This window comes from Sorex fumeus, unplaced genomic scaffold (genome assembly GCF_029834395.1).
Source record: "Sorex fumeus unplaced genomic scaffold, SorFum_2.1 ptg000009l, whole genome shotgun sequence".
Classification (NCBI taxonomy): domain Eukaryota; kingdom Metazoa; phylum Chordata; class Mammalia; order Eulipotyphla; family Soricidae; genus Sorex; species Sorex fumeus.
Window position 1 is genome coordinate 21,249,239 of NW_026606066.1, and position 26,911 is coordinate 21,276,149.

At 41.3% G+C, this 26,911-nt stretch overlaps 1 protein-coding gene across 1 annotated transcript in view; it reads right to left on the reverse strand.

The window, feature by feature from the left end:
- The window catches only part of STK39 (serine/threonine kinase 39), a 301,932-nt gene that overhangs the window by 199,531 nt on the left and 75,490 nt on the right, over positions 1-26,911 (reverse strand). Inside the window, exons 3-5 of the mRNA XM_056110251.1 lie at positions 24,271-24,379; positions 19,597-19,738; positions 18,244-18,299 (exon numbers count right to left, since the gene is read on the reverse strand). Coding sequence (XP_055966226.1) covers positions 18,244-18,299; positions 19,597-19,738; positions 24,271-24,379 — 307 coding nt within the window. The remainder of the gene's footprint in view (positions 1-18,243; positions 18,300-19,596; positions 19,739-24,270; positions 24,380-26,911) is intronic.

The window sequence follows — 26,911 nt, forward strand, 5'->3', positions numbered from 1 at the left end:
TGTCATCTCCAGTGCAGTGTATGCTGCAGCCACAGTGGAGAGTGACCAGTGTGGACCTCTCAAAAGACTCTTGAGGCAGGATGTGGTAAAATCTAGGCCAGAACTCTCCAATACTCCATGGGTGGTTTTTCTCTTCACTCCCCAGGAGCAGTTTTCTCACCATTCCAAAAGTGTTGCTCCACACACCACAAGTGTGGGCAGAGCAGCCAGGAGACCTAACAGTGACAAATTGGGGGAGGGAGACAAGCCCCCGTACCAAATATAGGTACCACAGGGTCCTGACCATGTTCAATACCTTTTGTACCCACAATCCCTGAAACTAACTAAAGGGAGAATGAGAGGTGTCAGAGGTGGGGGACAGAATGACTGTGAAGCCCTCCTAGCAGGCAATATGGAATCACGGAGGCCACCAAGGATCCCAAGGACACACCCCGACAATTTCCCTTGACTTCTTCGAGCTTCAGTTTCGTGAGCTCTACAATGGGAAGTTTTGAATATAGGCAAGGAGGACTCTCAATATCAGGCTGGCAGCATGTGCCCGGGGCTGCCTACCCAATATACCTGTTCCCGGCCTGGATTCTGATTTTGCTTGCCAGGGGATTAATCACACTGACCTAAACTAGTCTTAGAGCTCAGTTTGCACCTCCAGGAGAAGGTGTGACAGTTGACCTAATCCTGACCTGTGAGCTCTATGGGGGATATGGTACAGTCAGTTCTGAGGAAATTTTCTGCCTCAATAAAAGAGCCACAATTCAAAGCTCCCGACTCACCTGCCTGTTGGTCATGTGAGGACGTAAGAGCAAGAGCAAACCATGGGTATAACAAAGGCTGCCAGACAAACAAAGGCAATAGAGAAGGCAGGAAAGCACCACGACCTCTGGGAAATGCCTGGCTATGGAACCCAGGTGGAAGCTGCCTTGCTGTGTGTCATGATAGAAGAACGAATGTCTGCACTGCGATCACCCACCACACAGGCGCTCACACGCGTTCCCAGTGACTACGTAACTCTGAGGCCCTCCTGTTAAGAATTAAGTCCTTCCCCAGTCCAGACAAGCTTAGTGATGCTTGCTTCATCAGGTTCAAACATTCCTGATGGCAAGGGTTAACCACTGCAAGAGCACTCAGTCGCTCATAGCCCCCGAAAGACTTATTGAATATCAGCAAGGAAATAATTTAGCACCTAATGCAATTTGGAAGTTTTAAACAGTTCCAACATTAAGGATGACTTTCAATGGCAGGGGCACAACACATAAAACATACAAATGCACAGGAATCTCAGTGGGGATGTGGAGGTGGGTAGAGAAAACACTATGGGAAAGAATCTGTCTGAGTCACTGTTTCAGCCAATAGTTGCTGTTAGGGGGTCTCTTCTTATGGAAAAACCTCCCTCCTCAAAGCACAATAGCATGTTGATAACAACATATGAGAGGTACAGATCCTCACATTCCAGTTGACCTCTGCTAACTCCAAGCAGGGTCCACTGAGCAGAGTCATTAGCATCACTCAGGAGCCACTGCAAAATGCAGAATCTTGGGTCCCATGCCAGACTGAATGAATCAGAATCTGTATTGTACCCAGATCCTGCTGATTCAGGGCATGGTGAGATTGGAGGGAAAAGGCACCACTTGAAAAACTGCATTACTGTGTGGTTCCCAGACGTGACTCAGGACGACTGCTAGGCCTGAGAGTATGGCCAGCATTGCGCTTCCCTTGTCCACCGCTCAGGTATAGACAACCACAGTAATGAAAGTAAGGTGGCAGGAAAAAGGTATTTATATGCACATATTCGTGTATTTTACAGCACAGTCAATGTCACAAATCAAATCCCACACTGAACATGGTGTTTCATGTATCAAGGCAGACAAACAAATTCACACACAGGGTACACCTCTATGGGTATGCTCAGATTCATAGAATATCTTTTTTAATGCATGAAAATAATGTATAATCATAATACTTATTACCAGTCCCAGCTGCTTACTGAACATTTGAGGGCGAAGAGGAGAGAGGCTGGGGTAAGCAGCTGTGATGGTATCTGGAATATTACTCCTTTCTCACTCAGGAAAACACTCAAATGCAAGTGTGTGAGGGTGCAATTATACTACTTGAAAGGTAACCTTGAGTTCACTCATCTTTTAAGCAAGGTAACTGAAAAAATATGTTGGTACCTTATCTACTACTAGGTGTCAATTACTCACATATCACTCCTTTATGGGGGGCGGGGTGAGGAGGGAAATGAAATACCACCTGTCTTGCTCTGGATGAAAGGTCTCTAAGATGAAGTAGAACCAAAGAGCATTCTCTGGAAACTTCTCTCCACCTAATCAACTTTCCCCCACCTAACTCATGGTTTTCAATTCTTTCTGTTCTTTCTTGCAAGCAAATGGTGCTCAATGGCCTGAATTGGCCTGAGTCCACTCACACCCAAACCATAGTGCTAAAGCATGCATGGTGACAATTATGATCAACCTAACTTCTAAATCTTGGCCCTAGAAGGTTACTTTGCAGCTGCTCTGGACAAATCCATGTAGCCCCATCTAGTACTAAGGGAGAGGTGGTCGTGACCTTCTTTGACACATCAGAGAAAAATAATTTGAGATTTTTCAGATGGCAAAAAATAAAAAGAAATCAAAAGACTCCCTTCCTTTTTTTCCCCAAAAAGTTAAGTTTCAACTTTCTGAAAAAACAAACAAACAAAAAACAGAGAAATCAACCTCCCCATGACTGGTACCTCTCACTGCCAGACTCTAGAATTCGCCACTTTATGTGCTATATTATCACTTACAGAATTTGTTGGCACTTTATAATGGAATCAAGAGCCATTCACAACACAAACTACTTTGTTTTTTTTAAATCAACAGGTTACTCTTGGTTAAAATGCTGTTATGCAAAAGAAGTTAGGCAAGCTGCAGCTTCTTCCCCAATTCTTCAATCATTCTCATAATCAAGACAATAGAGGCTTAAGGGGGCAAAAGACAGAACAGGTGGTGGCAGATGTCAATTCACAAATGGCTTTAGCAGTTCAGTTGACTAATGCAGCTGAGCAAGACACAACTTGTAGAAGAACAATACTGTGTGAGGGAAATAAATCCCTGAAGGTCTACCATCCCTCAAAGCCACAGAAACTTTCCCAAAGTAGATGATTTTCCAGAAGAAGTTGAGCCAGAGGCCACACTTGGACAAGCAGCAGCAAAAGGGGGAAAGTGGGTAGAAGGCTGGAGAAAGTTCCAGGTCTGCTGGACTAATAATGCCAGGTAGAAGAGTCAGTTTCCGCAATTCACGGATAGATAGAACCCAAGAACACACTTGCAACCAACTTCTAAGGAATAGGGTTGTTGCCTTGAACCAAGGTAAAGCACTGATAAGCTTCTTAATTATTCTTGAGCTCTGACTCTCCAGTATGAGTCAGGAGCAACTTTAAAGATGTTCCGGGTAGGTGTACCCACAGGATAGACACCTGACTCGTCCCCTCCTTGCACAAGTCCATCATCTGATGAGAAAGCATTGATATGGGATTGAGAAGAGCAATTAACAATGGAGGCTTACAGAAGGCCCAATATTTTAACAGAAGATAGGTCCACAAAGAACAGCTTATGAAACTTCCTTAAAGTACAGCTGTAAACACTGAATCCCAGAGTAGCTAAACTGTCCAATAAAGAAGTCCAAGCTGTAATGGTGATGGGATTGATGTTTGAATATTAAATGTAATCAAATATTATGAACTACCTTATAATTTAGCACTAGCACTATCCACTATCCTCCCATTGTTCATCGATTTGTTCGAGAGGGCCCAGTAACGTCTCCACTGTGAGATTTGTTACTATGTTTTGGCATATTGAATATGACACAGGTAGCTTGCCAGGCTTTGCCATGCAAGTTAGATACTCTCGGTAGCTTGCCAGGCTCTCTGAGAGGGGCGGAGAAATCGAACCCGGGTCGGCCGGGCCGTCCACATGCAAGGCAAAAAGAAGCCCAAGGTAAGGAGAGGAGAGCCAAAAAGCAACGAAGTTAGCCAGGTGAAGAGATCTAAAGCTACCAGCCAATACAACCTTGAGAATGACCTTAAACAAGCCCATAATCATGAACAACAATCCCTACCCCAGTTCCCCCCAACCCACACCTCCATCTGTAAAACCTACTCTGCTGAATTAACAGAGTTGTAAGCAGAGTACTAGGTAAGCAAATTATGCAGGTATTATTCATTTTCCAAGCAAATGGGGGTGGGAGGTAGGCAAACGCCTGCAGGCAATGGGGCTCCTGGCTGACCATATCTGCAAAAACAGGCACAAGCCACTCAGATCAAATATTAATAACTCTAAATTTCCTATGCAATATTCATCCCCCTGCAGGTGATCTTTTTCATATAAATCTCTCCTCAACTAGCTCCACTATCAGATGCCTCTATTAAAATCAGAACCACCCATCTGTACACTTTAAGAGATGGTCCCTATGGGAGATGGCAAAAATAGTACAATTTCAGTTGCCACAAGTATTTAAAGCAACAATCTACATCACTTCCACAGTTCCGAGAAGGTTCGTTGAAACGAGCACGATCTTTTAAATTTTTCAATCTGGGATGTTATTTTTTTAAATCCTCACATTTAAAACTACTAACATTGAAAAAAACAGCAACATGACAGGAGGATCATAATTTAACCTCTGCTGCTCAGCGTTCTTTTAATCTAAATTTAGGACGGAATCTTATGATCATTAATTCACTCAACGACTCTTTAGCAAGCTCTTACTAAGTGCCATTTCCAATTCTAAACCACAGCCTTCGAAAATGGCCATATTGGGATTGAGGAGTGGAGAGGAAAGGAAAATACAGATGATAATAGAAAGCTACCAAGCAGGGCCTGCGAGAGAGATCAACAGTGTGAGTGCATGCTTGGCATGCAGGAGGCCTGGGTTAGATCCCCCACACCACAAGTACCACCAGGAGCAGCCCTGACATACAGAGCCTGGAGTAGCCCCTTAGCACTCTGGAGTCTAACACCAAAATAAACCAAAAATGTTTCCAAATATAATGTTCTCAGACTTCAGTGTGCATGGATTCACTAGAGTCTTCTGTTGTGATTCACCTCCAGAGTGGCTTCTGGAACAGTTCCGGGATGGAAGAGCGCAGAATCATGTCCCATGACTATAGGGATAGAAGCCTCGCCAATGTGCCACTTGAACCAAGATCCGAAGGAGGCACTGAAAATGTGTTATTCCACAAAGAGGGGCAGCCAATGCCAAGGACATAAGGCAGGAGGACACGGGGCAAAGAAGCTGCGTGACTGGTGCAGCAAAATGGAAGAGCAGTAGGTGAGGTCAACGGTACCATGACAAGACAGACCTGGTGGTGCCTGGGGGACTGTCTGGAGGGCTCGGACTTCACTCTGAGACAAGAAAGCATGGGATGGATTCCAGTAAATGCATGAAGCAAGCTATCTCAGCTGAACAGCATTGCTCAGCATGTCGTGGAGAAAGCTGAACACAATGCTGGAGAGGGTGGAATAAGGGAATTTTTTAAGAGGCTGCTGTAGTAACAGTCCAGGAAAACCTGGGAGTAGTCAGAGAGGTAGTGAGAGTAGTGAACAGTGCAGCTCACTGACCAATGGGACAGGATATATAATGTGGCAAAGAAAGCAAAGAATGAAGAAGTGCCAGGTTTCCGGCATACTCAATAACATGAAAAAGATTGGAAGAGGAGAAGCTTGCGGGGGTCATTAGCTGAAGGTTGCATGCAGTTCTTCTGTACCGAATTACCTGATTTTTATACTATATTTAGACTTTGAATTTGAGCACCCAAGAATTTTCATTTTACAGGTAATACACATTGACAGTCAACAAAGTAACATCATGACCCAAGAAAAAGATCATCTTTTGCTAACTGTATTATCAAGCATTCTGGTAAGCAAGTGCTATGTTGGGTTTTTTTTTTTTTCCCACAGAGAAAATGACATATTAACTCTATTCAAAGTTTCTGAAAATCTCTAAACTAGATATGATTATGCTGCAATTTATATGAGTAAGAACTCCATTCACAAATCACTTATATTTACCATATATGTTTAAGATTTACCCTAGGATGAGCTATTAAACCAGGCCAGCTGCAGTTAAATGAGATTCTACCATATAAGCATTTCCCTCCAAGTACACATTGTTCATTGACTTTGACAGTTCACTGCTGAATGTCAACGTCACCAGAACTGTCAACTTCAAGACCATAGGCATTGCTTACCAAGTTCAGAGCCCTGTGCCCAGAACACAGTAAACATGCCCCATAAATAATCTGACAATCAAATACTTAAGATGCAGTGAACCAGAGGCTTTATGTTTACCCTTTCATGGGAAGGATCTTTGTTTCTCTTAAAACAAATGTAGGATCCAGAAACCAGAAAGATTTAAAAAGAAGGAGAAAAAGAAAAAGATGAAGTAAAAGACCTGAGTCGAACTGTCCTGTTCTTAAGGCTAAAAATTGTTCTTTTCCTAGATCTCAACAGCTTATGGTAATAAAATTCAAGTTAACAACGGGGAAAGGTAAAGGAAGACTAAGGCCCCTCTGCCCCATATTCTCTCAAATATTTTTTGAAATTCAACCCTGCACCTCATCCAGCTAAATGTGCACAGCTGAGGAAAAAAAAATACAGTAGAGGAACAGAGCAAAGTGAATTTTCCCTGTGGGGTTCACCCAGTAAGACTTTCTTAAGTTGTTAAACAACTGCTAGCAGCTGTTAAAAGATGGGAAGCTGCTTAACCCCTTCTATCTGCCCCAAAGTATTTCTCACTGATGGTTGTACAGATGGAATGGAAAACTAAGTCGAAAGAATTGACTGCATTCTTGGTTTATGTGAATGGTTTCACCAAATGTTACTGTTTGTCAAGATCTCAAACTTAAGTAGGCGAATTAAGTTGCTGCCCTTATTTACTTAAACAATAAGAATAATACATGAAAATTTTGACATACTCATTAGGCCACAATTTACTTAATTATAAATTTTCTGAACCATAAACCATGTGGTTTGGTTCACTGTAAAGCACTGTGAGACCCCAAAGATTTTCATTTGCATTTGTATTTATTTTTTATTTTATTAATCATTCCTTGCTACGAGAGAGCTAAAATCAAAGATGAAAATGTCCTGGCTTTGTTTTGGTTTTGTTTTGGGTTTGAGTAAGCAGTGCTCAGAGCTTACTCCGGGCTTTGTGCTGAAGGATCACTCTTGGCGGGACTCAGTGACCATATGTGGTGCTGGGGATCCAACTTGGGTCAGCCCATGTATAAGACAAGTACCTTACTCACTGTACTATCTCTCCAGCCTCTAAAGCTAAAACTGTTTGTTTGTTTGTTTGTTTAAATTTTGTTCTAGGAAACAAGGAGAGAGCTGAATAGACTGTGTGAATGCTTAGCAAGCAAGAGGCCTAGGTTTGATCCCTGGCACCACATAGTTCCCTGGGTACCACCAGAAGCAGAACACAGAGTGGGAGAAGAACCTGAGGGCTGCTGGGCACAACTCAAAAACCAAAAGGAAAAAAAAAACAATTTTCAGCCTTAAAAATAGGCACTCATGGGGCTGGGAGGAATAGCACAGAGGGTAGGGCGTTTGCCCTACACGCAGCCAACCCAGGTTCGATTCCTAGCATCCCATATGGTCCCCTGAGCACAGACAGGGATAATTCCTGAGTGCAGAGCCAGGAGTAACCCCTGTGCATCGCCAGGTGTGACCCAAAAAGCAAAAAAAAAAAAAAAAAATAGGCACTCATATTCATACCTAAATATTTTAAATACTTTCCATCCCACTCTGTTAAGTGGCCATATCTTTACTTCTTTAATCTTTCAGCTGTGCTTTCATGAGCATCCTCCACCTGACAGGCTCCTGCACTTGCAGAAGCTTCCAGGACAGGTGTCCAGCATGCCTGCACATCAGGCCACAAAGACCAGAAGCTCACCAAAAGCTAATGCAACCCTGTGACAGGATGAGGGTGATGAGATGAGCCACAAGGAGTTTCCATTGCTGCGAGATCTGCAGGCAAGAGGAGCAGATACAGACCCACCACCATGCTATGAACTGGATTATCTAGGAGAGCCTGTAAATCACATTTTTTACACCACTGGACTAAGAAGCAAGGGCTGTGTGATGGAGTAAAGCATGAGGAAGGACTCCCCATGAAAAGACTACCCCAAATGGAGTCAGGATGGAGAAGTGAGTCAAGTAAAGAAGGAATTTTTTTTCTTAAAAGTTAATAAATTAATTGAATAAATAAATGGGCAGGGCTTTCCCATGCACCAGGGGACTGAGGCTTTAATCCATCAGCATTAAGCTTTATGCCTTCAGCAAGGGAAAATATATGGTCAGATGTGCAAAATAAACCATGTTCACTCTGGCGGTATTGGGGAAACTGATAATTTTCTCTCTTTAGAGAGAAAAATTATAAGGTGGGGGATCAGGTGGGTTACCTATATATAGGCTTTACCTCCTTGTGAACTTGCCACACCCTCAGTAAAGGCACCACCTTTGTTCTGAAACAAAGACAAAGGAAGCCAGTTCTACAATGGAATGAGAACTCCTTTAATCCTTTTATTTCCACTACACAGATGAGGAAACTGCAGTGCAGAGAGCTTAAATAACTTGACTATAGAGTCAGAACCAAGACATCATCGAGCACAGCAGTAGGACAACACAGCCTGTGCTCTGGGTCAAGGCACTCAAAAATCCAAGGGCACCATCATTTCCTGACTCTGATGTCTAGGAAGTTCAGAAAGGGCCCACAGAATGTGGCTTGAAGCAGTTGCCTCTTTTCTCTCTAGTACAAGAAATACGCTGCTCCCATCCTGCCCACACACACAGAAGGGAAGAAAGAAAGAAAGAAAGAAAGAAAGAAAGAAAGAAAGAAAGAAAGAAAGAAAGAAAGAAAGAAAAAGAAAGAGGGATGCTATCTTATCCACTATGCCTAAGGGGAAAACTTGAGGCAAAATTTGCCTTTGAATAGACATATGTGAGGGTAACTCACTGGAGTTTTAGCTTGTTTTAGTTCAGTGCCACACTTGATTTCTGTCATTTTTTTAAAAATGCAGAATGGGAAATTCTCATTCACAGACACACCTAAAAGGCAAAGGTAAATAAAAGTGAGCCTGAGTGACTGTATATAATGTAGCAGAATAAGCTTCTAGAAAGTTCTTTGAAATCAAATGTTTAAAATCCACATCTTTATAGTACATTAAATAGAGGTATTTTTAAATCCTAGGATAAATACATTTGTAGTGACAATCTCAAAGTGACTTGTTTTATGTGAATTTCTATTTGCTCTAAAAAGTGTCGCTGATTCTAGACAAACAGGCTTAGTTGCTTGTCAAAGTTCTCAGTGCTTCCTCACAGTATGACGGACATCAAATTGGAAAATAAAGTGCTAGGCCGTGGGAACGGCATGACTTTTAAACAGCCACTCCTTCAACCATGTACTGAAGCTAAATCTATTACATTTCCCCAAGTATCTCACCCAAGTTCATTGTCAGCAAATCACACTTGCAAGTTCTCTGAGAACAGAAGACATAATGGGTAAGGCATTTTTTAAAAAATCCTAAGTAATCGGATTTTATCTTATTTTATTCGGGGGTGGGTAGGTGCTACACTCAGTAGTGCTTAGAAGACTTATACTCCTAGGAGACTATATTTCTTAAGGGACTATGCTGGGTACTTGAACTTGGGTCAGAGTCACCACAGTTACACGAAGGAGCTGCCTTACCTCCTGAACTATCTTTCTGGCCTAGGCAGATCTGAATAAATACACTGTATCAAAACTAACATTTCCAATCTGAACAGTATGCAGTTACATCTGCACCTAATTCAGTACCAACTAACAACTAAGCTAATTGCTTTCCTTATTTCCTACAGCAGAGGTGAGGAATGTCCAGCCTGTGAAATCACTGGCTTAACCCTGGTCCACTGTAGGATAACACTGTTTCGTCCTTCCTGCATAGCCTCAGGTAGTTTAGATTTATTGGGTTGCTCCCATCACAGTGCTCCCATTCCTCTATGTTTATTTGTAACTTCTTTGTGCAAATATTGTTTTCCTCTTCTCCCTGAAGTTATTTGCATAGTTTATTCAGAGCAATGTCTTTTTTGTATGGACACAAGAAGACATGCTTTTGTAATGTGACTCTCAGTGATATTTCCCTCCTGGGCATCTGTTCTCTCACCTAAGCCTCAGCTGCCTTTACTTCCTACCGCCCCCAAAAGCAGGGTCCTGACGAGGGACTGGATGGAACCAGGGCAAGCGGTAAGCTATGTGCTACCCTGGCATCGAGATGGACCTGGCCAAAGCGTCATAATGTTCAACTAAGTTAAGAGCTTGGTCATGGACAAATGCTGTCATGATCCAAAAAGTAATAACCAGATTTGGATTAACGCTGCTAGGGTTAGGAATGATTAATCTGGTCTGAGCACTATACCCTGAGTCTGTGACAAGATGTTCCCAGGAGAGCAGCCTTACAAGTCTCAATGTTATCTCTTACTGTGCCCATACAAAAATATCTAGTATTGATAAGTTGATAGTTATTGGACTGAGGGAAAAAAAAAAACACCTCAGGAGGTATTTTGCCCTTGGGCACTCAGGAAGGGCTTTAGAACACCTTTTAGGTGGGCCCTTAGGAAGGGCTTAGTTATGTTGATTTTACTACCTGACTGGGTGCCTGTCAGCTCAGACTGCAGGGGAGTTGGAGAGGCAAGAGAGCAGGCAGAGGAGAGAGCAGGGCAGCAAGATTGACCGCGGAGAGGCTAGCAAGGGGGAACACATGCTTGAGAGAACCTGGGCCCTCCATAACATAAATTTCTTCTACGGGATAAACTTCCTTGTAAAAAACTGCTACTGAGATCAACCAGCCTGGCCCTCGTCTCTTCCTTCGTCTGCCTTTGGCCAACAGCCATCCCGATCCAGGCCACACACAGCGGCTCTAGGGAACCGAACACGGGCGGTGAGTCGTGGGTCCAGAGAGTCCGCGAACACACAACCTTCAGCGTGTTTAGTATTTTACAGTCCGTGATGGGACAAACACATATACTTTACGCCAAAGGTTCATGGCCCATTTGCCTGTATTATTATATGGTCCATGAATATCCAAACGACCCTGAGTTTAATAAAAAGGGAGTGGGTGGTGGTGAAGGGGTTTCTCTCACACTTCTATAAAGCTTTGACAGTGACATTCTGTGTCCAGAAGGAGCAAGGAAGGAAAAGGTGCTGAACAGGATCCATGGTTCCAAACCGGTACAGAGGAAGAGGTGCCAGTGACTGCTCCTTGGCTTCCATCTGAACCAAGATCAATTCTGACCAGACCCAAGAGCTCTTCCCAGATGACACTTCAGGCTCTGGACCTAGACTGCTGGATTCTGAAGCTTCACTCCACCACTTACTCTCCATGTGACCTGGGCAACTAACTGAGGGCCCGCTCTGGGCCTCAGCTTCTGTATAAAGGAAGCAGACTTTAGAAGCACCTTCCTCCTGGGTGCGGGGTGCTGAAAGGGCCCAATGCAGTCGGCATGTAGGTGTTGGGTGCTGAACGCATGTGGGCATATGGGCCCCAGCATGTCTCACAGAAAACATTCCACACACATTCACTACTGATCTTACACCCACAAGCAGTGGGATTTGGTACTGTTGGAAGCAACTCTGTTGTCTGTATATCAAGGTGAGTTTTCTGTGGTTTCAATGATGGCCTTTTAATTTTTCCTTCTCTAAGAAAAAGTCCTCAGAAATAAAATTAAGTGCCCAAATATGGTACAATGACTGAAATTTTATAATAAAAATTATTTTATAGTAGGAAAATAAACATTATTTTAAAAATAATGTTCATAATACTCTCAAATTGAAGACATAGTAACATTCAAAGAAATAAATGCAAACTTCCGCCCTCTTTGCACTTATTTTGAAAAATAGGACCTATCGACCATAAAGTTGTCAGGGTAAAAGGTACAAACAGTCTAAGAAAAAACTTAGTTATTTTTTATCCTAAAATAATAGGGAGAGCTATAAGAGTCAGTCAAACTCTGCTGTCGCTGTTGAGTCTCCACTTCCAGCTCTTTCCCAGTTTAGTCACCTCACAAAGATGTCAGAAAAAAACTCAAAGACTTGGGCTCCTGAGATTCCTTCAGGCAGGGATTAACTTCCTCACCAACAAAGTCAAAGTTCTCTAAAATGAGACTGGCAACAGTATCCTGTTCCAAAAGAATATTAAAAATGTTTTTTTCAATTAATCAAAGAAAAGAATTATAAACAGTGTATGAATTCATAGGACACAAATCAGAGAATATATAAAAATGAAACATGAGTTCTACAAAGCCAACACTCCAAAGATGTAGAAACTAAACACTGCAATGCCTGCTAACCAACCATTTTATAGACACCCAGGAAATGGCAATTCCAGTCTGTTATGACACAAGCGTGAAGCTGCGTACAAAAATAGGATACTGAGGAAAGTCTGGAATGGCTGTACAGAAGACCCTCACGATAGTCCAGGCATGGCACTTCCAATACAACATAACAACCCCACACCCATCACTTGGCTTTCTGCATGTGCCCTTCAGAACCCAACAGCCCCCAGAGAGCAGCTGTGGGCTGGGTTACACCACCCACAATGAGTGAGGAAAAAAAACGGAAAGGTCTGAGAGAGATAGAAACAGTCAGGAAATCTTACCTCAGGGGATCCCAAATGAGAAAAAGAAAAGGACAATGTGCTCCAGAAGTCCCAGAGAAGGAGCTCAGGTCATTAATCTGACAAGAAGAATAGGCCGGGTGACTGGCAGGGGACCAAGAGGCAGAAGAGGCAGGGGTTGACATACCTTCATATTTCAAAGACAATTCACTGCTTTTTTTCCCCCTCTCTCTTTTGATATTCTTAGTGAGAATTATTTCATCATAAAAAATGAGAAAATCAGTTTTACTTCCTTATTTGCTTAGAACAAGATTAATAACAAGTTAACATCCAAGTTCCAGATTAATAAGCATTATATTTTTATAACTCACACTGTCCCTCAGAATTGAGCTGCTTGCAGAACAAATTTGAATACATGTGATCCCCCTTGCATGCAGGCTTAGAGTCACTGTCACTCTGCTGTTGACTGTAATGATAGCAGTAGTTGTTATAGAAATAATAGTAAGAGTAATAGTATATGAAGGAGGACTATCCAGGTCAGACTGGCAGCTGCTGATACCTATTGAATATTTACTACGTGCCAATCACAGTTAAGATCATGGGATATGAAGAGCTTTATCTGATTTCACAGGAAGCAATGGCTCTAGATGTATCTGAATGTCCATTTAAGGAAATCAAGTTTTAAAGGGCTTGGTAGCTTGAGCAAGATCAGAGCTCACATAAGAGGGAACTGGGAATTTTAACCAAGTCTGATGCTCCAGGGCTTGGATTTTTCTTTTTGCTTCCTTTTGCTTTGGGGTTACATTAGTGGTGCTCAGAGGTCAGTTATTCCTGGCCCTATGCTCAATGATCACTCTTGGTAGGGCTTGGAGCACCATATGAGGTGCCTGGGATTGAACCCAGGTTAAAGCAAGCTCCTTACCCACCGTACTATCACTTCAGCTTGTACTTCTAGCAAACAAACAAAAAACTGACTACTCTAGAGCTATGTGGTAAGAAGCTTTAGCTAACAAATTTTTCACTGCACTTGTTTAGACAAAGTTGTGCTTTGTTTTTTTGTTTTTTCCAAGCTGCCCCTAGATGTAAAATATGAGCATTTTCTAGTAAGAGGAAAAGGTATATGGACATAAAGCCTAATTTGGGGGGCTCAGTACAGAAAACAGCATTAATAAGAAATACCAAAGTGAGCAAGAAGACATATGACTAGCCACCAGGACAACAGACATATTAAAAAAATGCTCATCATCACTTATTAGGGAAATGAAAATCTAAACAACAAGGAGATATCATCTCACACCAGTAGGATGACATTCATTAAAAAGACTGAAAGAACCAATGTTGGCAGAAATATGGTACAAAAGGAATCCTCATTTACCACAAGTGAATATGCTGTCTGGTTCATCCTTTATGGAAAACAGAATGGAGACCTCTCAAGAAAGAAAAACTGGAACTTGTATATAATCCAGCAATTTTACCTCTAACACATAAAAATGAAACTCAAAAATGATATTTGCATAACTATGTTCATTGTAGCACTTAGTACAGCCAGGATATGGACCTAAACATCCAACAAAAGATGAATGAATAATGAAGTTGTGAACCATATACATAATGGAATATTATACAGTCATGAGCAAAGATAGAATCATGCAGTCTGCTGCAACTTAGATGGAATTAGTGGGTATCATGTTAAGTCAAATAAGTTAGAGGAAGAAGGACAAATACATAATGACCTCGCCCTGTGGTATATGGGGAATAAAACCAAGGGAATGGACGACATCAAATGAAAACAAAACCTTAGGCCTGGATTACAAAACTGGAAATACTAAGCAAGGAGGAACTGGGGGTTGCCAGGAATGAAGAGGCGAAGTGAAAGGAATGGAGGGACATTAGTGAAGTCTTCAACAGTTTGGTGGTGGTGAGGTACAATAATTGCGTATATTAAATTATAAATGTTAACATTATAGTAAAAAACATGACCAAAACTATAATTAAATTTATTTTTTTAATTTTTAAAATAGATTGGGGAACCAGTAAGATGGTACAGGAGTTAAGGCAATTGCCTTGAATGAGGCTACACTGGTTCCTGAGCACGGCCAGGATTAACCTCTGAACATAGTCCCAGGAGTAAACCCTGAGTGAAGCACCAACCCCTCCCCTCCTCTTCCTCTACAAAATAAAGAAACCAGAATGGCCATACAGAGCACTGCCAGTGTGGCCCTGGTGGCTCCATATCACTATGAGCCTCTTCACCAATCACCAGGCCCAGAGTCAGGTCAAGTACCACCAGGAGTGATCCCAGAGTCTAAGCTCGGCAAGAGCTCCATCAGTTAGGAAAAAAAGAAAACTGGTCAAAGAATAATAAATACTGAAGTCAGAAGACAAGAGATGGATTACAAGCAAGTTCTTTCTACTCTTCTTTTTGCTCTGAGCTATGTTCAAAATATTTTTATAAGTTTAACAGTGACTTTGGCAATCTGAAGGTTTATTGAGTATACTGAATCATTTTCTTTTATTAGTTAGCTTTACTGGGTCATACTTTAATATGGTTCGAAATTCAAAATGCTATAAAATATATACATTATAGGGCTGGGGTACTTGCCTTACACATATATGACTCCTGGTCGATCTCTGGCATGGCATAATGGTCCCCTTGAATAGGACAACCAGCAGTGATCCCTGAGCACAGAGCCAGGAGTAAGTCCTGAACACCACAAGGTGACCAAAAAAACCCCAAACAAGCAAAAAGATATACACTATGGTATTTGTCCCCAGTACACCAGTATACTGCTAAAATTTCTTTGTACAAACATAGGAACTCATTTCTTTTACAAAAGATGACAAATTGCAAAGTTTGTATTCCATCATATTTTATTCACTTAACCACGTAGCCTGAAAATTCTTTTCAAGGTCAGTGGACAGGCAGTTTTCATTCCCCATTATAGCTGATGGGTAGTTTAGAATGTGGATATACAACACACTACATTTCATCAGTACTTCTAAGCTGTTTCCTTGAATTTTTGGCTGTCACATGCTCCAATAAATAGCTATAATATTTGTTTCTATTGAACCCCCTTTTTTGATTGCACTAAGAATTTCTCACATTTATTTATTTATTGAAATAACCCAATAAGCATAAATGAATCTAGATTTTGTAGGACATGAAGTTTATAAGATCTGGAAGAAATTCTTTAAAATAGGCACATAAATTTAAAATTAGATACGTGTATTTTTATTTATAATTTAAAAACCGTATCAATTCTCTGGAGTCTTAAGTTTTCAAGTCCTTATTCCTATGCTATCTTTAGACCATTCAACAACAACAACAAAAAATACTTAAGAGAAATACTCGCTGATTGCAAATTGGCTACGCTTCACCACAAAGAACCCTCTGGCACTCTCAGACACAGACTACATGTACAAGTGTTTGAAACTTAAACTTCACTAGTTACACAGTAAATCTGTGTCATGCTGAATGACAGGCATTAAGAGATACACAACAGTCACCATCTCACAGGCTTAGCAGTACGATAACTGGTCTCCAATTTGCACAGTGCCAATCAATACAGTCTGTTTGATTTGAAAGCCTGACACACAGAATACCTCCCCAGTGGTCTTAAACCAATGGCAACATTTGACCAAATTCATATTTCAAAGGGGATAACTAATCAAAGATTTTACTTTTATTATTTGTTCTCCAAAGGGAAGATGTTTGATTTGAAACAAGTTCCCAACTGCCCTTTCACATTTTCAAAATAACTATTCTCTCCTTTGAAAATAAACATTTAATTAAAGTCCTTGTAAGTATCCTTAACTAAAAACAGAACCCAAGGTCAGCATCATGCTTGTCACAGAGCCTAGACAGTGACACACAATGAGAAGAGATGATTCAAGTTTCACCCATTATATTAAGGGGGAAATAGTATGAGGGATGGTCTTTTAGGCTGCACATTTACATTTTTTAATAACAAAGTTTGATGTTCAAATTTCTCTACAAAGAAACTGAAACCAAACACTGCCAACCCTGTTCACATAACTAGATATGTGAAGACCCCAGATCTATGCTAAAGGTAGGACTCCCCCACACCTGCTTAAGAAAAAGGAGATGAAGGTTAGAGAAATAGTACAGCAGGTAAGATACTCCCTTTGCACACGGGTGATGTGAATTCCATCCCTCCAGCAAGCACCCCATTTGGTCTCCTAAGTCCCTCAAGGAATGATTCCTGACACAGAGGTAGGAGTAAGCCTTGAGCACAGAAGGGAAGGGGGAAGAGAGAGGGGGTTGTAGAGAAGGGAAAGGAGGGGGTAGAGAAGAGAGTAAGAGGAGGAGGAGGAGGAGGAGGAGAAGGAGGAGGAGGAGGAGGAGGAGGAGGAGGAGGAGAAGGAGGAGGAGGAGGACAGAAGGGTAAGGAGAAGGGAACGATGAGGGTAGGAAGAGGTTCAGGAAAGGCAGAAGGAGGGAGAGGCAGAAAGAGAAGAGGAAGGGGAAGAGGAGGAAGAAAGGGGAAAGGAGGAAGAGGAGGAGGAGGAAAAAGAGGAAGAGAAGGAGTAGGAGGAGGAGAGGAGGAGAGGAGGAGAGGAGGAGAGGAGGAGGAGGAGGAAGATTGATGCACACACCAATAGTAATCAATGTGTCACAATACTGATTCTCACCAAGAATAAGCTCAAGAGTTATGCTGCAAGGAATATTTTGTACCTGGAAACCGAAATGTTGAACAAGAACAACAAAAACATCCAACCTAACAGACAAATAAACAAAAAACCCTGCAACAAACAGCCAGTCCAGTTGGGAGAATGGCAAAAACAATGACAGCTGAGAGAACTGATGACACAGACCTTTATGGAGGTGAGGAAAACAAGTTTCCATAGATAGGACTGTACCTGTCCCAGGCCTTTCAGGCTATTCCAGGTGCAATCACTAAGGACGGGTTCTACACATGGAAGGTACTTGTCTGATGCATTCACTCAACAGATATTTACTGCCTGGGCATGCCTCCCACCTGTCAAGATCAGCCATGCAGGATCGGAATTCAGAGCAAATCAAGTCCTACATTTAAGAGTTCACAATTCTAATCTTTGAACATAAAAGATACATTCTGAAAACTCATCAAGAAACTCTTACATGTGCTTTCCTTGGGGCAAGAGAGAAAGTACAACAAGTAAGGCACTTTCCTTGCATGTGGCCAACCTGGGTTGAACCCCTGGCATCACATATGGACCCCTAGACACTGCTGGGAGTGACTCCAAAGTACCAAGCCAGTAGTAAAGCCTGAGCATGGGTCATGTGTGACCCCAAAACAAAATTCAAAACAAAAAAAGCAGGATTATTTTTGCAGTTTTATAAAGAGTTAAAAGTAAAAGCATAAAAATACATAATCAAAATAACACAGTCTTTCCTCAAAAGCTATGTTCTAAAATATTATTATTAATACAATGAGGTCTAACAAAGAACAGGAGAGCATATTCTGTCTCAAACCCAAAACATGTTTTAATAGGGCAGATACATTCTTAAAACAGATAACATGCATTTACGTATTTCTTAGAAAAAAGCTTCTACATTTCTGGAAACTCTTACACTTCTGAAAACAAAGACATTTTCTCTTTTTCAGCTTTACCTGCTATCTGTACTGAACCATCCTCACCAAGAAGAATATTACCAGCTTTCAAATCCCTATTAGGAAAAAAAAGGAAAATAAATTATGGAGTGCAGACATTAAATCAGGCAAACGTTAAGATCTATCTCATATTGCAGATATTTCATGTAATTATTATTTTGTAAATATTACAATTTTATCACAGATTTTACAAAAGTAAAAAGGTGTGTTGTGATTTTATAGTTTGCAACTGAGGGTTGAGCTACAGAGTCTCTCTAAATGAATAAGCTATCATTTTAGCAGGAATTAAAATCCAGAATGTGTAAAGCTATTCTGTTTCCACTGACATGTGTCTGTGGTACAATTACAAAGTAATCCCCCTAGCCTCTTAAACAATATTTTTAATCAGACTAATTAAATATTTGATTTAATTAGATATTGTCAGTCCAAATACTAATTATAATATTCTGTATTATATTATGCTTCTTCATGTTATTGAAACTGTACTGAATCATCTAAACACAAAATGACAATTTGATTTCTTAAATATTTTTTATAATTATTGAAAGACATAATAGATATCATTAAGAATATAGCTCACTTAAGCTTAAGATACAGGAATCACATTATTAGAATTACTGTTAAATGTTTATTTACTTCAAACTATTCATAAGAGTATAAGTAATACAAAGCCATTTGAAATAGGTACTTATATTCTACATTGCTTGACTATTGGAGTTAGCATTTATGTCACATACAAAAAAAGATGAAATTAATGTTTCCTCCTGCCTTCTCACCGTTAACATCAGAAATAATTAATAGGGTCAGAGAGAGTGCTCAATGAGCTGGAGGGCATCCTCTACATGTGGGAGCTCCTGGTTTGATCCCATCACCACATGGTCCCCTAAGCACTGTAGGGAATAACCTCTGAGCACTGAGACAGAAGAGGCCAAGGAGTACCATGCCACATGTCATCAAAATGCCTCTTTTCCACAAAAAATTAACATTTTACAATGCTTGAAACAGTCCTGCTTATATTACAAAGTTGGATAAATCATTCAGTTCAACCAAATACTTCTTCAAAGATACTGAGTATCTAATTTTCTTTAACATGTCCATTCAGTGCTTTTTCATATTCTAGCTTTATTTCAATGAAAGCAGATTTATCAATCCTGAGGGTAACAATATAATTCATCTAAACATATTCATTGTCTTATTTTGCTGATAAGTTCTTTTTTCCCCATCTATTTAGCCTAAGTTTGAAATAAGATGGCTACCAATGTGGTTTCTTACAAAGTAATATTCCTTAAAAACTAGGGCTAAGGGTACAGACAACTGAGTTTCTGAATTTAAACATCTGTACAGAAGTCATACCTGTGGATCTGACCATTTCTGTGTAGATAGTCTAAGCCTTCCAAAACCTCTTTCAGGATTGTTGCTATTATGGCCTCTTCCAAAACTCCATTCTTGTGTTCGCCTCGATTGACAATGTATTTTATGATATCCAACATTGAACCTACATGGACAGAAGGAAGAATTGAAAAGATTGTATAAGCTCTTTCATTACTCTTTCAGAATAGAACTCCTTATTTTTAAAGAAAAAGTACATGGATACAAGAAAAACAAAAAATATATGATCATTTAAAAAATAAAATAAAATAAATATGCCATTATTTTAATCTGCTAATTTAATACAAACATTCCTTAAGTGTGCAAGTAGAAATATCACTTGCACACTTTAGGACTATAGTGTGTGACTAGAGACTACTGTGCAACTAGAAACACAAAATTCAAGTTCATTAGCACACTTTCAGATGACCCTAATAAAAATAAAGTTCTCGGCCAAAAATCAGAATGTTAAGGTCCGAGAGATAGTACAGCGGGTAGGGTGCTTTTCCTTGCACACAGCTGGCTGGGGTTTGATTCCCAGCACCCCAAAAGGCTCCCCAAGTCCTGCCAGGAGTTATCCCTGAGTTCAGAGCTAGGAGAAAAAAAACCTGAGCATGGCCAGGCATGGCCCCCAAACCCAAAACAAATAAAAATGAGAATGTTTGGGGGCTGTAAAGTTCAGGATTTCTTTCAGGTTAGTCCTCTCCCACTAGACAGATGGCTACAGGTTGAAAAGAGGGTCAAAGATGCTTGAATTGGACAAGAGAAAAATCAGGAGGCTCAAAGAAAAGATAGCAGGGACTTGCGGAGAAAGAGGAGCCAAGCTCATAATACAGAGAACACATGTGAGGCGGACTGAGTACCTGCCTCTAAGTCTTATAAGAACATTTCTTTCACTGACTCTAGGCAGTCTTTATTTTCATTTCCTTAGTGCTTGATGTAGACTTTTATTATAAAGAAAGAAATACCCAGTACTTTGTTACAATAAGCAGATTAGTATCCTTGGCACTGAGAATTCATGTTTCAACACATACTAATTAATATTCCAAACCTCCAGGCCATTAAAAAAAAAAAACCCTAATTACCGGGAGGTTTAACATTTCTGAAGAGTTAACAAATGACTTACCTCAGGACCTGAATTTGGCTCTCGGCTCTCTATGATTAACTAAGAGGATTGAGTTTCCCCCATCAGATATTACTACCAGAGGAGAAACTTACCCCTCATTAAAATCTCTGACATAACGAAATATTATAGAACAAAACAGACGTCTCCCCACTCAGAGAAAAAGCAAACATCTGCATATTCACTGACTTGGACTTTAAGATTTGTTAGCAAATGATACTTCCCAAAGATACTTCCTCTTTTTCTTAGGTGGATATGCCACAGCTGGCATGAGTGAAATCCTGGCATGCAGGAAGGACAATGAGCAAGAGTCCCCATTTCCCACTTTGTCTTACCTGAGGAGACTGCTTAAAACCAGTGTCTCTTTACCTAATGCCCAGGGAGACTATACTGGATTCTTTAGAAAATGACAGCGAAGCTTTCTGACAAGTCCTCAGGAAAAGGAACAGAGTCAAACTCAAAGATGATTAAATAAAATTAAAAGGCAAAATGAGGGTCAGAGACACAGTTCAGAAGTGAAAGCACTTGCCTTGAGTGTGGCACACCCTGGTCCAATCCCTGGCTCCACATATGGTCCCCTGAGTCCTACCTGGAGTGATCCCTGAGCACAGAGCCAGAAGTACGTCCTATTGAGCAGTTCTAGTTCTGACCCCTGCCCGCCCCCCAAAAAATACCCCAAATAATAAATAAAATGAGAAAGCAGGGGCGAGAGAGAGAAAGAGAGAGAGAGAGAGAGAGAGAGAGAGAGAGAGAGAGAGAGAGAGAGAGAGAGAGAGAGAGAATATCAGTTAAGCAGCTTGCCTTGGATGTGGCTGATCCCAGTTTGATCCCAGCATTACATGGTTTCCCCCTCCACCCAAGGAGGAGCAAACCTGGAGCAAATCCTTTGAGCACAGACCTGGGAGTAGCCTCTGAGCACTGCAGGCACATCACAGACCAACTACCCCTCCCCCCACACACACACACAGGAAAAGAAAGTAAAAGTCATCTCTCAAACAAGGCAATTCCAGATCCCTACACTCCAGAATGTCCTTTAGAGTGGTAGACTCCCACAGGAAGAAACTCCTTTAAGATCATTTCACTGACAAAGATCCTGGCTGCAGAGCCGAGGGGCAGACCCAGCACTCAATACTGCAATCAGGCCCCAATGGACTTCACTTTTTTTCCCCCCTCTTTTTTTTCTTTTCCTCTTCCTTTTTAATTACGAACCAAAGTGGGCACTCAAGGAAACAATGACTAATAGGATTGACAAGACTGGGAACAGAACTGAACTGAGCTCCCCCAGGCTCCCTGCAGAGACCTACACACACTGACCCAAGGCAATTACAGCATGCTTCTCATCTCATTTTTGGGTCTTTGTTTGATCCAAAGGAGCTCCTTTAAAAAAAAAAAATTAAGATGCCTACTTCATTCAGAGTTAGAAGGAACTGGGCCTGCAGACCAAACTGGGCTTTATATTGTAAGTTCTGCTACACCCATTTGGTTTCATCCAAACCTCACAAAAAGTTCTTTCTCCTCTGCTCCTAAACCAAATTTCTTGCTTCCAAAAAAATATACTGGGACTTACATCCTGGCCAAGAGAACACTCTAAAGAGGCAGTGTGCTGGGTGCTAAGAGGAAATCTCTTGATCTTTCTAAGCTTTGATTTTTCAGGTCTTGTAAAATGAAGGTGACAGTACTCGCAGCTCAACACCGCTTTAAATCAACAGGCCACAAATTCCAGTATTAACAGTGACTTTGGTAAGCTGTTAATTAACCATAACCTTGAGCAAGCTGTTTAATTCACTTGCATCTTCTGGCTCATGTTCTGAAAAGCAGGGATAGTGACACTAGCCATTCAAGGGTGCTGTCCAGATTAAATGAAAGAACAAAAACAAACTGCCTTGAATAGGATCTGGCCACAAAATTTGTGCTCAACCACTTCAATAGTTAGTGTTATTGCAGTAATCAAATACTGAACTCAAAAGATTAAAAGAAATAATATGCTAAAATGTAAAGGCATCTTGTAAATTGTCAATGGCTTTTATTACTTCAGTAATCAGAGACTAGAGAGGGGAAATCATTTCCCTTCCCATAGGCAAACATGGCATGAAAAATAGTGTTGCTTTTAATTAACAATGCAAGCACATAAACTTGGTATACAAAAAAATTCTCTTCATTTCAACTAAAATAACACCTATTCAGCCCTCATTGAGCCCCAGCTTCCATGAATTAAAAGGGCATTCAACCATGCTTTCTTTTAAAATCTGAGTTCTAAAAGTCCACAATCTAATTTTTGTTTATTTTAGGGCCGCAACCAGCAGTACTCAGGGATTACTCCTGTGCTCAGGGGTCATTCCTGGCAGTGCTCAGGAATCATATGGGGTGCTGGGGATCAGACCCAGGTCAGCCACGTGCAAGGCAAACACCCTACCCTACTATCGTTCCAGCTCCAAGAAGTTCACAGACTAAATCCACACTGCCCAGTGCCATTACTATTAGTCAGTCAAGATGACTTAAATATAAGCGAATTAAAGTTGAATACAAATTCAGTTCTACGGTGACACTAGTCACATGTCCAGTGCTCCAGAGCTACATGTAACTCATAGAAACAAGATAGCATCACTATAGAACATTTCCATCATCACCAGGTACTTAATAAAGCAGCCCTGGAATAATTCATGACATCGTAATGCGGTTGGGGTTTGAATAGTGTTTAATAGCAAAGAACTGAAAGAGGAAGGGTAGGTTCATGTTCTTGAATGGAGTTAAGTGTTCACTGCAGAAAGAATGTGACCTTTTGGGACATGAGCGCACGGAGAAGCAATAGAGAGAAGGGCAGGGAGACAGCACAGAGGGTATTTTGGGGCCCTTGCCTGAACCAAGAGGATGAGTACAGAAGAGGATACAAATATCACTAAAAACATTAGCTATATTGCAAAAGGGTTTGAATCAATGCAAAAAGGCAGATGATATGCCAAATAGAACTTTTAAACATGTAAGTGAGGGGTTAAATCTAAAATCTTCACGATAGAGGGATGTGGCTTGTCAGTAAAACACAGACCTTGCATGAATGTGACCCTGGGTTATATTTCTAGCACAGAAACAACAACAAAATCAAAACAAATTCAGGGGCCAGAGCAATAGCACAGCGGGTAAGGCACTTGCCTCACATGTAGCCGACTAGGGTTTGAGCCCCAGCACCGGATTTGGTCTGCCCAGCTTGCCAGGATTAATCTCTGCAAGGAGGGTCGGAAGTAAACCCTGAGCACCACCCCAAAAAACAAACAACAACAATGACAAGAGCTAGAGAGATAGTACCAATGGGCAGGATGCTTGCATGTGGCCAACCTGGGTGTGATCCCCAGTTTCCCATATGGTTCCCCAAGCAGGAGTGGTCCCTAAGCACAGAGCTAGGATTATGCCCTAGTAGGCTGAGTGTGGGCCCCAAACAGAAACAAAACAAAGTCAAAGATAATTAAACAGGCTATCTCACACCAAAGTAGTTGTCAAAACAAACAAACAAACAAACCAAGCAAACAATAAGACCCACTTACCTCCACTCAGCAATTTCATGACGAGCCAAAGTTCATCTTTGACCACAAAGGAGGTGTAATAGGTCACTACATTGGGATGGCTGCACTGACTCATGGCTTGAATTTCTTTCTAAAAAGAGAGTAAAACATGACATAGCACCACAGAGCAAATTCAGAAAGGAGAACATAGGTGAGTAACAAGTGAGCCACCACAAGCCCTGCTAAAAACCTACCTGGGGGCTGTCTAAACCGCTCTGCAAAGAAGCTACAGCAAAGGGAACTGTTTGGCCTCATTAGAAGAAATTTGCTAGGATTAAAAAGGCCTCCCCAGAAGGCTAGAGAGCCCTGTGGACCAGCCCTGAGACAGAAGAACTTCAGATCAGCAGGCACAGCACCCAAATAAACGCTGCTGTGCAGTCACCAGAGAGATCCTGCGACTGATAACTAAGGGCTTCTGCTGAGAAAAGACCTCAGCAGAGGGTGAGTTAATTAGGAGATCTGGGCCCTGGGTCTGCATGTACCGTGGTGGGTCTTAACACTTCCTCCATCAAATGGGGAGAACATAATCTCTTTGGTCCCTCAAGACCGCTGTGATGGCAAATGAACAAATGAATATGAAAAACCTAAAGAATCATTTCCCAAACTGTGTGTGTATCTGTGTGTGTGTGTGTGTGTGTGTGTGTGTGTGTGTATCTGTGTGTGCTTGTGTGTGTAGGAAGGAGGGGGAGAGGCTGGCCTTGTAAAATAAGCTTGGGAAACATCAGATATGAAATCTTACACTAAAAGCACCACAGAGGAGAGCCGGGAGATAGCTCAAAGACTGGAGTCCATGCCCAGCCATGAGCAGGCCCCTGGTTTGATACACAGCAGCACATGGTTCCTTGTGCACCACTGTGTGTCGTGGAGGAAGCTCTGGAGCACCTGCCACTGCTGAGCACAAGCAGTACCTACCATACTCCTGGGCCTAAGCATTGAACCATCCAGCCTCTTCAATAAGAGCAAGTATTGTCTGCAGTGCCATCGCAGTGCCATCGCCCCCTCCCCGCCTGCACTTCCTGAACACTGCTTGGGAAGCCCCCAAACAAAGAATCATGGGGAGTATTCTTTGGATTGCAAAGTATTCAACTATTGCCAAGGGTTCCGATAATTCCTGCCATAATTAAATCCACACTAACATTAGATGAAAATAATGCTTTTGTGAATCACTGGGAATATTAGTACTGCCAAAGCTTCTGATAAGTCCTATAGTGAGATGCCATAATTAAATCCACACTAACGTCATAGGAAAATAATGCTTTTGTGAATCATAGTTTTAGAAATACTACTCTACTACTCTAGACAACACCTCCCCGCTCCTACAAAAAAAAAGGGGGAGGTATTTTTTTTAAAGGGTTTTTGGTTTGGGGACCACATCCAGCAGTGTTTAAGCCTTATTTCTGGCTCTGCACTCAGATGTCACTCAAGGGACCATATGGGATGCCAAGATTTAACCCGATCAGCCCATCAGCCGTATAGAAGGCAAACGCCCTACTCATTGTACTACTGCTCTGCCTTCCCGACCCCACCCCCTCCCCAGTGTTTTATATACACATGAAATAACAATACTTTAAATGGTTTGGCATTATTAAAACACATTTTTCTGCAATAGCCCATAGGATGTGGATTATTATTTTTAAGTGATGCCAAATGTCTCCTGTATAGATCCAATTAAATACTAAGCATCAATCAAATCTACCAGGTCAAAATAAGTCACTTTTAAACTGCTATCCAAAAGCACAAGAATCAGGGTCAGCAAGACAGTACAGTAGGCAGAGTGCTTTCCTTGCACATGGCCAACCTGGGCTCAATCCCTCATACCCCTATTGTCCTCCAACTACAACTAGGAGTGATCCCTGAGCGAAAAGCCAGGAGGAAGCCCTGAGCACTGCCAGGTGTGGCCTCCAAACAAAAACAAAGCACAAGAATTACCCAAGTAATTAAAAAAGCATTTTTATCATGTTTACGTGATAAAAGAAAAATGTATTTGGGGATCATGCAAATAGCCTCAGCTTACAATGAGCTTCTAGTTAACTAAATTGACTTAAAGTTGCCCGGCCAGAATATTCCAATTTGGTATACAGATACCAAGTGCTATAATCCTCAAATTACCAAGAGGATCCTAGAGGCGAAATAACTTGACCAAAACATTATGACATGTAACTCATATGCAATTCTTTCTATTTTTTATAGTGTGCTTTTGGCCAAAAGGATTAGCTCCTAAGAAATTCTCTCACCTGTCTATATTTTTTCCATTGTGTTCACATTTTTCCTTCTTCACTATTCTTATCTATTTCACTGACTACAGGCTTCCTAAATCTAACAGTTTTTAATTCAGCAACTCCCATCCAGTAAATAAGACCTGAAACCCAACTGAAGTCAGGTTCCCATCTGTTCTCTGGTGTTGGGTTTGACACTAAGTTGCTTCTGAAGAAGAAATGAACACTGCTCAGGCCATGCCTGTTCCAAGTGACCAGCATCTGCTCAGGGCAGAGCTGGCCTACTGGGAATGCCTGCAGCATTAGGTAGGGTCCAGTTGAAACAGATGCCCCTTGTTCACAGAATGAAGAGTAATGTTTCTGCAAAGCACACATACTCCACATTCTCACCATTTTTTATTCAATGT